We start from the raw sequence: 16,867 nt of genomic DNA on the forward strand, positions 1-16,867 counted from the left end.
CAGAAATGTAACAAATCCAAAGCCTCTGGAGATCCAAGACCTCGGAAAATATGAGAGGTAAGTTCAGTTACAAAACTAACTTGGACAAAACCACTTAAACTGTGCTTTTTCATTTTTCACTGTATCTCAGACAATAAAAAATTAATGATAATTGCAGTCAAACCAGTTGATTTATAAAAGCTGTTGTTGCAAGCATGATACTTTTTTTCATTAAGTTCACATTTTGGATCTAGGGTGTATCTATAACAATGTTGTTCTGATGAGAAATTCTGTCATACTCTGTCAGGTTACGATGTCATCTCAAATAAATTGCATTTCCAAACAAATAGTCTTTGATGAAATCCTTCATTTATTGAGCACAGCAATCTGTCCCCGACTCCATCGCAGTCAGCACTGACCTTCTGACCCCAAACCCTCCCTTTCCGTTCCCCAATTCTCTGCATCTCATTGGCCATCTTCCAAGTCACTCTCCCCATATCTACTACTTCAGCTCACAGGAATGTCCCCCCTCTCATCCCATCTCCTAGGGGATAATATCTTCAGGGAAAATAAGTAGGTGAAGAGTCAAGCATCCTCTTCCTTATGTCAGCACTGGAGTGAATGTAGCTTAGAGTGCTGACACTAACTTGATTAATGATGAATAAGCCATTGTTTTGTTCAAATACATTTCTATTAATCAAAAAACTCTGGTATCAGGGAATACTTATATTTTCTGCAGCAATACTGAATAGATTTTGAGTACCTGTATAGAGTTAAACATCAGGCACAAGCAATCAGATCCACAGGTGTAAAGGTAAAGTTAATTATCTTATTGTATTATGCTTATAATACAGGAATTTCTCCAGACTGTTTGCCTTCTGATGGGAACAGATAAATAAGCTTTCATGGAGCTGCCGGAGGGGGCATGGTGGGGGGAGAGATGAGTCCTGGGTCTCTTATGGCTGCACAATGATTCAAAGCTAATTCCACATTGAGTTCTCCTCTCTGCCTAGCTGAACATTCCCCAACGTTAAAGGACCTGCTTTGAAGTGTAGATTTGTATTGTGAGAACAAGACACCTAGTAGATGTAGGTGGGGATATACAGTCTTTCAAGGGAGAAGGCTTGGTAAACTGTTTATTACAGTTGCTCTACTTTAATTGAAAATAAAATAAAATTTAAATAAAATTTTATTAATATGATTATGAGGGTGATAAAATCATTCAAATGAGATGCTTCATAACACATGGGAGTTTAAAATAAACACCTCTTCATGAATCATTAAAGCTGATGCAGTTCTTTGCTTCCAATTTTTTTTGTATCTTTAAGAAGGAAACGGAAAGCCATGCAGTAATTATAAGAAATAAAACTGGATTTGTAAACATCAAGTCTTAACTTTTTTTAAAATGAGCAATTAGCAAGCTGTGTTCTCACAATTTACTAATTGCTCATTTAAAAAAGTAGACCCAACATATTTTACATCAACCTTTCATGATGTAAACCTAAGCTATGTCAGTAAACAGATATCATAAAACAATCAGAACTCTATTGCTGAATTTTGAAAGCTTCACCAGGTCTTCCTTCCTCCCTTCCTCCCTCCCTCTTATACCAAAGAAGTCAATTCAAGAAAGTTTCTTCCTCAGGCAGATTGTCCTGTCTTTCCAGGCTAAACTGATTTTTTAAAAAATCTGTTGCCTACCTACTTCAAGGCTATCTCCATACACCTCTACATTTTGATTTTAGAAAGTGTTTGTCAAGATAATGCATGGAATTCTGGTCAGTAGCTAAATATAGGCAACATGGCATAATAGTTAAAGTGATGTGTAGATTTAAACTCATTTTCAAAGAGTGCTTATTAAAGATTCCACAACATGGAATGTTAATTAATCACTTGGATAAGAGATGGAGGGGATAATTCCAAATTTGCAGATGATGCAAAATGCTAATATTCTCCTCCTCCGCCCACCCCCCACAACAAAAGTCCTGCTATGATGGGCCCTGCAGGTCATATAGTGCTTAAGATGCCTCAGAGGAAGATCTTAGGATCTTTTAGAATAGTACTTAAGTAATGGCTAGATTAAAGCTTTCAAGATACCTTCTTGCTGATGCTGTGAAGCAGGAAAAGAAAATCCAAAGGTTCAAGACCGAATTCCAGTAGGAACATGGAATATAAACTCAACATATTGAAAAATGAATTGACTACACATTGAGGGAAGTATGCAGTGGGGTAAGTGGAGTAAGACTCTGTCTAGGGGCAGTACTCTTCAAAATCTTCATCAATGCCTTAGGTGAGGAAAAGAATGGGAACTCATCAAATTTGCAGATGACAATAAGCAGATAGGAATTGCCAATACTCCAGAAGACAGTCTCAAGATACAGAAGAATCTTAACAGACTTGAACACTGTGCCCTATCTAACAAAATGAAATTCAATAGTGAGAAAAGTTTTACCTTTGGGCAAGAAAAACCAGATGCATAGATATAGAATAGGTGGTACCTGGTAGGTACCTAGTAGGAACTTTGAGAGGGATCTTGAAGTCCTAGTGGACAATCACTTAAATATGAGGTGCAGTGTGCTGCAGCTGTCAAAAAAGCCAGCACAGTCCTGCATTAACAGAGGTATAGAATCAAGATTATGATGCCTTGGTAAGACCACACTTGGATATTGCACCCACTTTTGGTCACCACGATATAAAAAGATATTGAGACTCTAGAAAAGGTGCAGAAAAAGCAAAAAGATGATTGAGGGACTAGAGGCTAAAACATGAAAAACAGTTGCAGAAATTGGATATGTCTAGTTTAATAAAGAGAATGACATGGTAGAATGACATGGTAGCAATATTCTAATATTTGAGGGGCTGCCACAAAGAAGAAGAAGTCAATTTATTCTCCACAGCATTTGATGGCAGGACAAAAAGCAATGAATGGAAACTAATCAAGGAGAGAACCAGCCTAGAACTAAGGAGAAATTTCCTGACAGTTAGAACAATTAAACAGTGGGATGACTTGCCTCCAGAGATTGTGGGAGCTCTGACACTGGAGGTTTTTAAGAAGAAATTGGACAACTATTTGTCTGAAATGGTATAGGATTTCCTGCTTGAGCAGGGGTTTGGATTAGAAAACCTTGGAAGTCCCTTCCACCTTCGTTAGAATTTGTTCGAACTGGAAAATTTCAGTCAGAAGGACATGTTATTTACAACTCAAGACATGAAGATGATGGAACAGTGTTGCTTTCATAGTCAGGAAAAACATAGCAAATGCAATGCAGCCAATGACTGAATAAAAACAATTAGCCAATTGGGTCGCTGAACGTCCAGTCATAGGAAGACATATAAATGACCCCCCAAAAAATGTGCCAGGTTTTGAACTACCGTGTCAGCAATGGACAATCCTGAATAGAATTTGCACCTCACATGGCATCTACCTGGACTCTCTGTATAAGTGGGGCACAGTATCCTCCCCTCAGCATGACTACAGGATCCCACTCACCATAGATCACATTGTGATCAGCTGTAAGCTGAAGGCATACAGTATACTTGTCTAGTATACTTGTCTAGTATCTGATTTTTAAAATATAAACAATGCTGTTCTTCAATGGTTAGATGGCCTAGACCAGTGTTTCTCAATTTTGGAAGCTTGAAGATGGGTGGACTTCAACTCTCAGAATCCCCCAGCCAGCGCTGGGGGATTCTGGGAGTTGAAGTCCACCCATCTTCAAGCTTCCAAGGTTGAGAAACACTGGCCTAGACATTGGTGTTTTATCGTAGATCTTTTTTAACATTTATATTTTATTGGATTCTACTAATCTAGATGAAATTTTAATATATATTGCTAGTCATGTATAATATGCATAGGCTAATAAATAAATAAATATACTTCAGATAACATTTTAACATGAGTTATCCATGTTTGTATTGCTAGATTAGAAAGCATAGTCTTATTATAGCATATTATAGTTTTGAAGAACTATTAAAAACAGAATTTCTGTTTAAGAATTCTTCCATTTCTAAGTGCTGTGCTGCCTTGCTTCAGGTGCTATTGATCAATTATTAGGAAGTACAGGCACTGGGTTTGAAGGGAGTATTGATAAAGCAGATTAATCCTATAGGCCAAATAATCTAACATGGAAATGGGGTGTGAACAGCCATTTTTATATGGGCTGAAACTGATATTTTTGAGTACTATAAATTTTCTACAGCATTTTCTCTCCTTAGACTTCTATAGCAAGAGCTTTCTGCACACAGTCAAAATTAGACAAATGCAACTTCTCTGAATCTGCTAAATTATTATTTATGCATTAGTTGATGTCATCCCAGCACCCCTAAAGGAGTTAAGAATTATGCATATTTTATGTTCAATCGCATCTTCTGTGACACCAAGCCACAAGCAAAGGTTTACATTTCAAATTAGAGGAAAATGCATTTAACGTTTAATAAGATTCATTCTGTGCAGACTAATTATACTCAACATTTACTAGAAAAGTTTATTAAATTACAGGGTGGCTTGGACAGGTATTTTTCTGGCTTCATTCACCGGTTTTCACAATTTAATAAGTGACTTCAGTAGCATCAGGTGTCACCCATGCATAAACACATGGCATGTTTACCCCAAAACAGAGCATAATTCTACATTTAAGAAGATCCCCCACAAATAGAACTAACATAAGAACCGAGACTGAACAATTGTTGATAAGAAAGTCAAAAAAACGTCTGGATGTTGTAATATCTGGAGACAGCAGAATATAAGAGAAAGACAATAGTCCAAGGTATCTTGGGTACAATCCCAAACCAAAGCACCACTTGAACACTGGCATTGACATAATCAGTCAATTACAAAAGACAGCTTTACTTGGAGTAGCTTACATCTTACGATGATGCTTTAACACTATCAAATAACAAGATCTACCTAGTCCAGGTTCTTGTGAAATACTAAATAGGTGAATAAAAAAAATGCCAAATCTTGTATAATCAACTGACTGTGTGTCCAAGCATAATAATAATAAGAGTAGATAAAAGAAATAAAATTGCAGGTGAGAGTTCTTCAGTGGTCCATATCAAAAATCTGCTTCAATTAGAAAGGTAATTTGGGAAGAACAAATGCTACTTATGTGGCATATGTAGGAGATCTGCTTGGGAAAATCCAAACTCTCTCAATCTATTCTCTAATTATAGAAATAAAATGTAGAGAGAGCATGGAAAAGAAAAAGAGTTGCGAAAGTCAATTGTATCTGATTTTTGTGACCCTTTTTGCCATGGTTGTTAAGCGAATCACTGCAATTAAGTGAACCATGCGGTCATTAAGCGAATCCAGATTTCCCCAATGACTTTGCTTGTCAGCTGGAAAGGACATGACTGGCTATCATGGGACTCTGGGATGCTGCAACTTTCATAAATATATGCTGGTTGACAATTCAGTGCCTGAATTTTGATCATGTGACTGTGGGGATGTTGTGTAAGTGTGTGTACCTGTTGCAAGTCATTTTTTTCAGTGCCATTGTAACTTCAAACAGTTGCTAAACAAATGGTTGTAAGTCGGGTGAAACGCTCCTGGTTCGGACCGGATCACCTGATTCGGTAGCGATGGAGGCGGGTGGTTCGGAGAACTGGTAGCAAAAATCCCTGTGCCCCCCCCATGCCCAGCTGAGCTGCACGATCATCAGAGGCTTTTTTTTTTACTTTTAAAAGCATTTTTTCTACAACCTCTTCCGACGAAAAAATGCTTTTAAAAGTTAAAAAAAAAGCCTTTGATGATCATGTGGCTCAGCTGGGATCATCAAAGGCTTTTCAAAGCATTTTTTTCTGCAACCTCTTGGCCAAAGAGGTGGTTAAAAAAATGCTTTGAAAAGTCTCTGACGATCCCAGTTGAATTGCCTGATCGCAAGAGAATCTTTTCAAAGCATTTTTAAAAAATCCTATCTGATGATCCCAGCTGAGTTGGCTGATCGTCAGAGAGGTTTTTCAAAGCATTAGAAAAAATGCTTTGAAAAGTTAAAAAAAAAAAAAAGTTGGCCATGCCCACCCAGTCACATTACCCACACATACACCAAGCCATGCCCACAGAACCGGTAGTAACAAATTTTACATTTCACCCCTGTTGTAAGTCAAGGACTATCTGTAGGTTCTAACAGTTCAGAATTCAATGCCCAGATAATGATTTTGAAGTAGCCAAATGCTTAACTTAACCACAATGCTTTAAAGCATGTCCCATGGTTTCCCATTTCTTCCTCAGCTATTTCCCAACCTGGTATTCTGTTGATATGTTGGTTTACAACTCCCATCAGTTCAGAACAACTTCCATCAATTCTATCTGTGTTGAATTATTGTGTTAGAAGCAGGAATATTAATGCGCCCAATAATAAAAGGGGAAAAAAACACATTCCGCACAGCTAACCCTACTACTACTACCATGTCAATTAAGTCTGAAATTATGCATAATATATTCTCAGAAGAACTTGTCTCACTATAGAGGTTTTACCATCAGAATGTGTGCATTCACCATTTGTGAGAGTTTTGCAATGAATATGTTTGAACAATGCAATTATCATGTGTAAAGTGATTTAGCTTTTATTGAAATAGGAAAGGGTTGACCTGTCTAAACTGCAGAACGCAGAGCTAGGCTTGGCATAGCAAATTGCTAGAAGCAGCTATTTAGCAATTCCAATAGCAAAGTGACTGTCACTGTCTACAGAAAAGATGCTTTTAGGAACCACATTCCAAATTCATAACACATCCTCCTTTAGTCATAGGCTGCAATATGCATCTAAAACACTAAAATATGGAGTGAAAGTGTATTTTGTGTGTGTGTGTGTGTGTGTGTGTGTGTGTGTGTGTGTGTGTCTTTAAAAAATCTATTTATTGACAAATCTGATTCTCTGTGGTGATGTACAGTATCTATTATGACATCAACTTGTGGTTTCATGGGGTGGGGTGGGGGTTGTACTGGTGTACGCAGAGACTGGCAGGAAACACTACCTTAACAGCTGAAAGAGCTTGAAAAAAGGTGTCTCTGTTTCACAGTGTCAAGAGGTATTTTATAAGTGTTTTGTCAGGGTTCCAAGTAACACTTTTAAACCCTTTTTAACAGATTGTGTATTTTTTTTGAAAGGAAAAATTAATTAGGAGGATTAATTTGCAACTTCCATGTCCAGGAAGTACTGAAAGTTAACCCTAAACTTTTCTAGGGTTGTCTCTTATATAAAATTATCTGTTATATTCTATAGACTTTCTTATTTCAAGTGTTATTTTTCATTGCAGTGAGTGTCTTTCATGGAGTCTGCAACAGCAGCAGGATAACTCCTTAATCCCTTCTAGGATAATGTCACTTTGAGTAGAATGTAACTAGATTCCATATTGCACTAAGTCATAATCTTTTTAGGCAGGGATTGTTGATTAGACACAACTAATTAGATTCATTCTACAGGAGGAGACTTGCTGTAATTTATAAGTTACAATATTTAGGTTCACATATCATGCTAAACCAAAGATGCTGCACCCCTGAACTAATAACATGAATTGTGACAACCTCCTATGATTAAAACTAATAAGCTTCTTCTTGATGATATGGAGAGTGCCAGTTACCAGTGTACCTCAATGAATTCTTTATCTACATATGCAGCCCAGAGTTCTATCAGAACTCTGCTATCAGCCCTGCTTCAGGCAGAACCAGACAAATCTGTGCCACAGTTCGTCTCTGCATGCAGAAGTTTATGCAAAAAGGGGAAGGGTTCTTGCAGAGATCAGGTTTTTCATTGAGAAGCCATTGATTTCGCAAATGATGGTGAAAATGAATTTTCTCCATAAACCTCCATAAACCATCAGCTAGATTCTCCAGATAGAATGGGGCTGATTTCTTTCAGGCTTCAGCATGTGTCCACAAAGTTGATTCACATTTACAGTGAAGGCTTTGCACAGCAAAACTGAACCTCTACTCATAGGAGAGGCAATACTCTTGTGTTCAACATTCCAGCCTGGTAAGTCAGCAGTGCACAAATCTGGAAGCTAAGGGTTCCTGCTGTAGTGCCTGCAAAGTTGAAAGCAGGCATTTCTGCAAATGCATCAGCGTGCATCTACTGCAATCTGCTCTACAAAAAGCCTTATTAAACCAAGACAAAAAGGCAAGGTGACTTCCTTGCCATCCCCTCTGACCTAATCTGCTGTCTATTAGTAACCTGGCTGCTTCCAACACAAGAGCAGATCAACTTTTGAACTCCTGCAGGCCAAAACAGCTGAGTATCGAGTTTTCACATCTGCTAATGTTCTCTGGCCATCACAGTTGTGTGCACACAAAGCTGGAACCCTGGAAATAAGTCAGTCCTCTCCCTGCCAAGCCAAGCAGTGTTGTTGCCTATACAAACTAGATCACAGTATAATTCCATGGCAGCATTTGATTATCGAGCAAGAAACTAAGGAAAAAGAAAGCAAATAGGTGACCAAGTATTCATATGTAGTCAAGTCAGGAGTCAAGCAACGGGCTGAAATAGGGTGGCTATATAACACATGACCCCTGTCCTTCAGAGCAGTGGTCAGTTTCTACCAGTTCAACCCAGTTGGGCGAACCGGTAGTGGTGGCAGTGGGAGGCTCCATTCACCTGCCCGGACATCATGGCAGATGCTCTGAACATGTGCAGAATGTTCTGCATATGCACAAAAGTGCCACACATGGGCAAAGCAAGTGCACGCATGTGCTTGCTCCCAGTTCTGAACTGGTAGCAAAGGTAAGTGGAACCCACTACTGCTTCAGAGTCCTGAAAAGTAATTGTGAAAACTAATGGCTTTGAACTAAGAAACAGATGAAAACCACAGTTAAGCATTCAGCACTTGTCAGGGTCCGATGTGGCCCTTGTCCACCAAGATTTTCCACCACCTACACCACAGTGGTATCAGCACACTCAGTAAACTTCCTTTTTATTTTATTATTTATTTATTATTTAAATTTGTATACCGCCGTTCTCCTGAAGGACTCAGGGCGGTGAACAGCCAAAATTAAAAATACATACAATATAAAATTTAAAATAATTTAAAAACAGAATTAAATCGGATTGGCTCCCAAAAATTAAAATCCATTACCCTTAAAATAACCCATTAAAATTTTAAGCCAGCCTGGCTTGCTGAAATAGGAAGGTCTTCAAAGCTCGACGGAAGGTCCAGAGGTCCGGGATTAGGCGTATTCCTGGGGGTACCTCGTTCCAGAGGGCGGGTGCCCCCACAGAGAAGGCTCTCGCCCTGGGGGTTATCAGTCGACATTGCTTGACCGACGGCACCCTAAGGAGGCCCTCTCTGTGGGACCGAGTTGGCCGGTGGGAGGTTATCGGTGGCAGAAGGTGGTCTCGTAAATAACCAGGCCCTAAGCCATGGAGCGCTTTAAAGGTTTAAAAGCGCTTTTTGGGGGAAAACCAGTTCTAAGAGTCATAGAAAAGGAAGAGTTTGGGACATATATCATCACTATAGTGAATGAATGAAGCAGAGAAGAGTTCCAAGGAGATGTTCCACAGTGAAAGCAGCATTGGTCATTTTATGCTGTTACTATACGTTCAATGAAATGCAACAATAAGCATGTTGTGGAATGTTGATATTACACTATTTATTGCTTTGCACTCAAAGCTCCCTTATACATTTTAATTTATTAGAGAAATAAATTATTAGAGAAATAAATTATCTTACTCCACAGTGTTCCTTTAACAATCTTGTCACACATCCCATTTCTTAGGAAGACAGCAACTGAATTTCTTCTGAGGAAATTTTGGGCTGCTTCAAATATACTGTTACTACTAATTTATGTGTAATCTTTCAGTCGTGTCTATATGAACATTGATAAATCACTGTGTGCACAAATATGTGTTCTATTAATGTTCCTTGGGATTTAAGCCATGATTTCCATCATGGTCAGCTGTTTTGCATAATAAATCAAAATATATTTTTTCCTGAACAATTAAAGAAAGAAAAATGAAAGATTGCTTCCAATGGCATTGCCTTGAAAATAACTTCTGTACTAAATGTTAGTCATGCCAACCCAAAAAAGAAAAGAGATGAGTTTTAGGAGTGTGCAGGGATATTATGCTGCACCTACACACAGAGAGTAAGTAACAAGAGCTGCCTCTGATATTGTCTTTCAATTCTAATGCAAGATTCATGCTTGATCTATCTCCACTTACCTTCTGCGCACATTTTTTCCCCCAAGCAAATGTCACAAATCATACTAACTGGAACAGGCTAGAAAGATATTTGTGCGTAATACATGAGTGGTTATTGTCATGCATTAATGGGAATTGTTGGTCCTGCATATGGGAATATTTCTGTTTCTATGGAATAAAATCTTAAAAACAAAACAAAGAGCTGAGCAGTGAAGCAAATGTTCAGTGTGGATATAAAGATGCTGAACCTAAAACATTCAGTACTTCTTAGATAGTTTTGTGTAGGGTAGAAACGCTCAGCATACCCCATGAATCTGAGGCTCAAAGCAAATGCAGAGGGCATGCTTCTGTTAGTAGCTCTCATAGTGGCTGCACTACACAAATCAGCTTTGTGCTACAGGAAGGGCCTCTGTCTGTCTTTGCACCAAAGTGGCCACTGTCAAAGTAAAGCTCAGCTGGAAAAATGAAACCCTGAATGAATAAATCATGGAGAGGTTTCTTCAAGCCTTGACAGTCTATCCAAGCTCTTCTAGTGGTGAAAGATGGCACAATGCTGAAAGCAGGATGGGAGTGTTTTCTTTTGGGATTCATTTATGTGCCACCTGAGCCCTTCACTATGGATTCGTGGTCTCTTTTTAAAGAAAGCCATGTTGGAGCTGGGAGTCTAGCATGTGGGAGGAAGAAATGGAGGGACACAAAAGGCTCATGCAAGTCATCCACGAAATGCAGTCCGAGATCATCAAGCTAGTACAAGAAAACCAAGCCCTTCGAGGGGAGTTACAGTTTGGTGGGCAGAAGGAAACAAAGCGAGAAGAGGCTGCCAGAGAGAACACTCAAAAGGAAGAATCCTGGAGCCTCTCAAACTCAGATGAAGAGACCACTGGGTCTCTAGTGGCTCTGCGCAGGAGTGTTTCAGCTGGCTCTGCTTTGACTCTACAGGAACAAAAAGGTACCATTTAACGAAAACTGCCAATGATCAATTTGTGACTCTCTGGTTCATCTTTTTCTTTTGTTGGAGTCAGAGAAACAAGCCAAGAACTTGATTTGTTCATGGTGTTAATTTATGCTTTGTTCAATAATATTTTACTTAAGTAAACTTTGGTGGAACATATTTCACACAATATACTCCGCTAAAATCAAACAAATCACATTATCATGGCTTAGAATATTGTGTGAACTAAGTTATCCATTTTCAAAATCCAGCTCCCAAATATTATTGAGCTGGAAATACCATCCTCCATATTTCCTTGTATGATCTGGAGACTAAGAAGATTGTCAGCCCTTTAAAAAATGTCATAAGAAGTTGGAAAATACTAGTTTAAGTGATAACCTATTTTTTCTAACTAAGCCTGAAATATATCACACAATCCATATTTCCAGTTACATGAATAATGTGTGAGACTGCAGATATTAAGGAGATAATGATGTTTTCCAGCAATAAAGATTCTAAAGGTTGTTTAGAAATGGTAAAAAAAAAAAAATTAGACGCCAGGCAGCATAGATTGTATGTCACAAGAAAATCTCTACTAACTTGAACCTATAAAATATTTTTGATTCTTCTGAACTTTCTGAAAGAAGCATTGTTTCCATTGTTCCATTCATTCCTCCAAAGCCCAAATTTTCTTTATCTAACACTGTAAAAATAAGAATGAGGAAAAAAGTTGTTACCCAAATCTGAAAATAAGGATCAGTTGAAGAAAAAAACAAAACAAAAACAGCAGATGGTGAGATTTCGTGAGATTTGTCTCACATAAGAAATTGGGAACTCATGCAATGAGATTTACAATCAGCCAGTCTACTTGTAGAGCAGACCTCAGCCTAGGTATGTCATAGTGGTTTATTTTATTAGTAGTGGCATACATTAATGTTCTCACTACACCAATAATATTGACATTTTCTTCAGCAAGGTTTTTCAAAGAGCTAAATTGTACAGTTTCAAACCTGAAATTTAATCTCCCTTAAAAGTTCTATTAGAACAAATAAGACAAGGGAGTCGGAAATTGATATGTACTTTTAAAAACTTGTTAATATAAATATAAATGGAGAATTCTGAACTTGGCTACAGTCAAAGTAACATGAAAGCTGTAGAAAGTAACAAAGTTGTGCCTCATGCTGTTAATGGTATTTTCAGATAATTGTAACATTGTATTATCTGATGTATGTTTAATAAGCCTGACTCTGTGAAATAGCAAAGATCCAAGACCAACTTTCAAGGTGGAGCAAAGCACTGTAAATAATAATAGTAGTAGTAGTACAAATAAGATTTATTCCATGGGATTTCTCCTAGGTATGTGATAATAATAGATTTATGAAATATGGCTTACATGCACCAATAAGAAAAGACTGCAAATTCCAATAGAGTCTTTTCCAACTTGAATTCTTAAGATTGTTGTATTACACAATCCATAATTCAAATCCAACATACCCAAAGTCCATTATGCCTGGTAACTACGAGAATTGTAAGCCAAAATATCTTAAAGGCATTAGAGTGGAAAGGAAATAATCATTAAGGAAATTAAGAGGACTATTTAAAAATAATTTCTCAATTGCAGTAAATGTTTCACTGTTACTCTTTCCAAGTATATTGAACAATTATGATCAGAGGTAATCAGAACTTCTAGAGAAATGTGAATCCTAAACAAATTATCTAAACAGAACCACCTTTACGTGTATGAAGAAAAAACTTTGCTTGATATCCTTTTTTTAGGCAAAAAATGACCATCACAGAAGTATCTTAACAGGTTGGATAACAAATGATTTGGTAGGCAGTGCAAATCATGATTTACCATTTAACTTTCTGTAATGACATAGTGTCCAGTTCCAAGACTGTGGACTACCCAGTTCTTCTTAGAGAAAGGGAAAAATAAAAAATAAAAATGGATAGACTGGAATAAATATATCTATATTATACCTCATTTGCCTCTTAACATTTCTCCCAACAAAGTGAGATAATTTTCCCTAATTATATGAACTGGACTATAATTTCCATTATCCCTAACTATTGGTTGGGCTGAATTGTAATGCAATAATCAGAATCAATAATAATAGAATTATAAATTCTCCACATGTAGTCTATTGCTTTTTCCACATCAAATGGATTGTTTTGATTTCTCTCTTCTAGTCAGTCACATTTGTCATACTCATGGTTTCTAGGTATGGTGGTGAGATATTCATCAAATTTTGGACTGCCTAATGTTTATTGCTCATGGGTGGGTGGCTGTTTAAGAGATATACAACTATATATCCAACTCAACCCAACTCAATTCAACTCAACCAAGTGACTCTGGGTGGCTTACAAAGAGCCTTGGTGGTGCAGCAGACTAAAGTGCTGTTAAATAGCACCAGCTGCCTGCAATTACTGCAAGTTCAAATCTCACCAGGCTCAAGGTTGACTCAGCCTTCCATCCTTTCAAGGTAGGTAAAATGAGGACCCGGATTGTGGGGGCAATAAGCTGACTTTGTATAAAAAAGAACACCGCTTGTGGGGGGGGGGCGAAAGCCCTACTAAGCAGGTATATACAAAAGTATGAAGGCTATTGCTTAACGCATTGTAAGCCGCCCTGAGTCTCCAGAGAAAGGCAGCATATAAATCGAACCAATAAATAAATAAATAAATTATAAATACAATACTATTTATCTTCTATATAACTGGAATAACATTTATGCTGCATGTTTTTTATGCAGATAACATTATGACTGTCAGGCGTTATTCCATCTCATCTGTGCCTTCACTTCTCAGCAATAAACACCACAAAGGTGATAAGAGGAATCCTTTCAAAGCATCTCTTGAATTTAAGGGGATAAACAAATCACCAGTCTTTACTACAGATGGACCATTATCCAACAAGGAAGATAAAAGTTTTGCAAAAATCTCATCAATTAAAAACAGATCTTTCCAAGATCAAGTTTTCAAGTGTAGGTAAGTTGGAATACATGACAAAATGTTGAATAAGGCTCAGTTTTTAAAAAATGATTATGATGATTTGAAAACATCTGGTAAGCAAAGTGAGTAGAGTTTGGTTTATTAGATCTACTTTTAAAAACATTTTGAATGAAAAGTTAATTTTGGATCAGCACATTGTTGAAAATTTCTGCCAACCCTACTTACAGTCTTTCAACACCCTGAGGATGTGCTGCCAAATTTAGTAACAAAATGGGTTAATTGTTGACAGACCAATTTCTGACCATGGGGGCATGGAGGTTGGTAAGAGTCGGAACAGCTGGCCTCTTAAGAATCTTCTCTTATATTTCTAATAACGATACACATTTATATTTATACATACAGTATTAAGAATGTGTGACACCCAGGTGCCACACTGCTCATGCATTGATATGTTTGTTAGAAAATAAAAAAAATAAAAAACTTTTTTTTAAAAAAAAGAATCTTCTCTTATATCCACCTTCTTAAAATCTGTTTTTAAAAGCCTCCAAATAGGCGTTTGACATTTTTTGGTTGTTAGCAAAGGTGAGAAACAGACTGGTTTATTCTGACTGTGAATAGTTCTTAGTTCCACAAACCAGAACTGCAGCAAAAGGCTTAAATTTAAGCTTAGAGATTCTGACTCTATAGACATTTGTTTTGATCACTTAAAATGATTGATGCTTTATAGTCCTTTTACTTCCAAAGTCACTCTTTCTTACCTCAGTTTATTCATGTTAGCAATGCTGTTCAGGACAGAAGAGAGATATTTAATTGCTGCTGCTGTTAAACTATTGAGAATTACAAAAGCTTACCGAACTATTGCAGATCTCCCGTCACATCTGTATTTTGACTACTTCTGCTCTGATGGTATGCACTATAGACCTATTTACTATTGTGGGGTAGGGGTGAACTAAATAAACATAACAGGATTTCATTCCTAGTGTAGCATTCTGATATTCAGGTAGAACCAATAATTTGATTATAAAGCGGTATTGCAGCCTAATTCTGCCCACATTCTGGAGTTCAATCCTGGCAGGCTCAAGGTTGATTCAGCCTTTCATCCTTCCAAGGTCAGTAAAATGAAAACCCAGATTGTTGGGGGCAATATGCTGACTCTGTAAACCACTCAGAGAGGGCTGTAAAGCACTACCGAGCGGTATATAAATGATATTGCTATTGCTAGCTTATTTATTTATTAAATTTTTATGCCACCCATCTGACTATCAAAGCAACTGGGTGACCTACACCACAATATTATATATAATTGTTCTTGGTTCATAAACGCAAAAGTACTGCAGGTATCTTAGATGTTGTCGGCTTGCAGGTCACTATTAAAATATCAATAAGCATTTTTCCCTGGACTGACTAACCTTGCCCAAAACATATAGAACTGCTCTTCCAATCCTGAGCATATTTCATAGAATTCCCTGACTTGCATGACCAAGGAAGATATCCAGTTTCTTGAAGCTAAACATGAATAGGATCTTTACTGCTGATTATTAAACTGAGATGTAAAGGCTAACAACATGCTGATGACTGTTGAACTGAATGTGGTGGTTTAACTTTCCCAATAGCAATAACAATAGCACTTAGACCAGGGTTTTTCAACCTTGGTAGCTTGAAGGGCTACCCCAAGCGCTGCTGGCTGGGGGATTCTGGGAGTTGAAGTCCATCCATCTTCAAGCTTCCAAGATTGAGAAACACTGACTTAGACTTTTATACTGCTTCACAGTGCTTTACAGGCCTCTCTAAGTGGTTTTACAGTGTCAGCATATTTTCCTCAACAATCTGGATTCTCATTTGATCCACCTCAGGAGGATGGAAGGCTGAGTCAACCTTGAGCCTGGTGAGATTTGAACTGCCAAATTGCAGGCAGCCGGCAGGCAGCAGAAGTAGCTTGCAGTACTGCACACTAACCACTGCGCCACTGTGGTCCATAGTATTTTCTAATGAGTTTCCCATCCAACTATTACCCAGTTTTAACTGTTGCCAGACTTTACTTAACTTTTTAATATCAGCCAAGGTTAGCTAATAATATAATATTAGCTAATATTTTGGAAGACATATTTCCAAATGGGAATTCTTTCTAAGGCTGAGGTGCAGAACATAATGGCTCCATTGTGGAATATAATTATCATTCAGTGCAAATGTATATTGAGTACTTTTCTTACTGAAACAAGCATATGGTCCAAAGCTGGAGGCACAGCATACTCCCAATGAAAGAAAAAAAAAAACCAACCAGTCGGCATATTTCACTCAATGCTTTTATACAGAACATCTCATTTTCCACATGTTTTCTTTTTCCAAGCACTAGACCATCAAAAGCTTTCTACTGGAGATGTCAGTTCTGAGGTGGGGTCCATTTGCATTGCGTTGATAGTTTTTTGCTCAAGAAATTAAAACAAGGCTTTTTACTTAAAATCTTTTGCATGCATTTCTTTTCTAGGGGGAAAGTAAAGGCTGTCAGTTTCTTGTTATCGCCTTATTCAGGAAATCAAGATTCTTTCAAATGCTTACAAAGTGAGAACACAAAACAATTAAGCACCATTATGGAAAAGGACATGTGAACTGACGACTTTTTAGAAGACCTGTGCAGATTTGGGGAATAAACTATCTTGATGTAGCCCAGGGGTTGGGTTATTTCATGCAAAGTACTTTGGCAAATACCTTCAGAGAATCACCCAAGCAAATAATGTTTCAGATCACTGGCTTACTTTTCTAGCAGAAGACAAGAAAACATCTGACAGACACAATCGGGACAGCTTTTGCATCCATGCTTAAAAAATATCCAGTGAGTTAAAGGACTGCATTAAGCAGCATTTAATTAGCACAGCAGTTT

At 37.7% G+C, this 16,867-nt stretch overlaps 1 protein-coding gene across 1 annotated transcript; it reads left to right on the forward strand.

The window, feature by feature from the left end:
* Positions 1-10,775: 10,775 nt before the first annotated feature.
* On the forward strand, positions 10,776-16,595 carry CCDC195 (coiled-coil domain containing 195). The gene is made up of 3 exons (XM_070946267.1): positions 10,776-11,055; positions 13,791-14,025; positions 16,475-16,595. Exons 1-3 carry the CDS (start codon positions 10,776-10,778, stop codon positions 16,593-16,595), a joined length of 636 nt encoding a protein of 211 aa, XP_070802368.1.
* Positions 16,596-16,867: the final 272 nt, after the last annotated feature.

This window comes from Pituophis catenifer, unplaced genomic scaffold, assembly GCF_029215685.1.
Source record: "Pituophis catenifer annectens isolate HBS135680 unplaced genomic scaffold, rPitCat1.0.hap2 SCAF_6, whole genome shotgun sequence".
In the NCBI taxonomy this organism is placed as follows: Eukaryota; Metazoa; Chordata; class Lepidosauria; order Squamata; family Colubridae; genus Pituophis; species Pituophis catenifer.

Excerpts from the sequence above, each read along its gene's own strand:
- CCDC195 (XM_070946267.1), top strand. The coding sequence starts at position 10,776 with ATGTGGGAGGAAGAAATGGAGGGACACAAAAGGCTCATGCAAGTCATC. Across the intron at positions 11,056-13,790 it reads GACTCTACAGGAACAAAAAG|ATAACATTATGACTGTCAGG; the intron begins GTACCATTTAAC and ends TTTTTTATGCAG. Across the intron at positions 14,026-16,474 it reads GATCAAGTTTTCAAGTGTAG|GGGGAAAGTAAAGGCTGTCA; the intron begins GTAAGTTGGAAT and ends TTTCTTTTCTAG.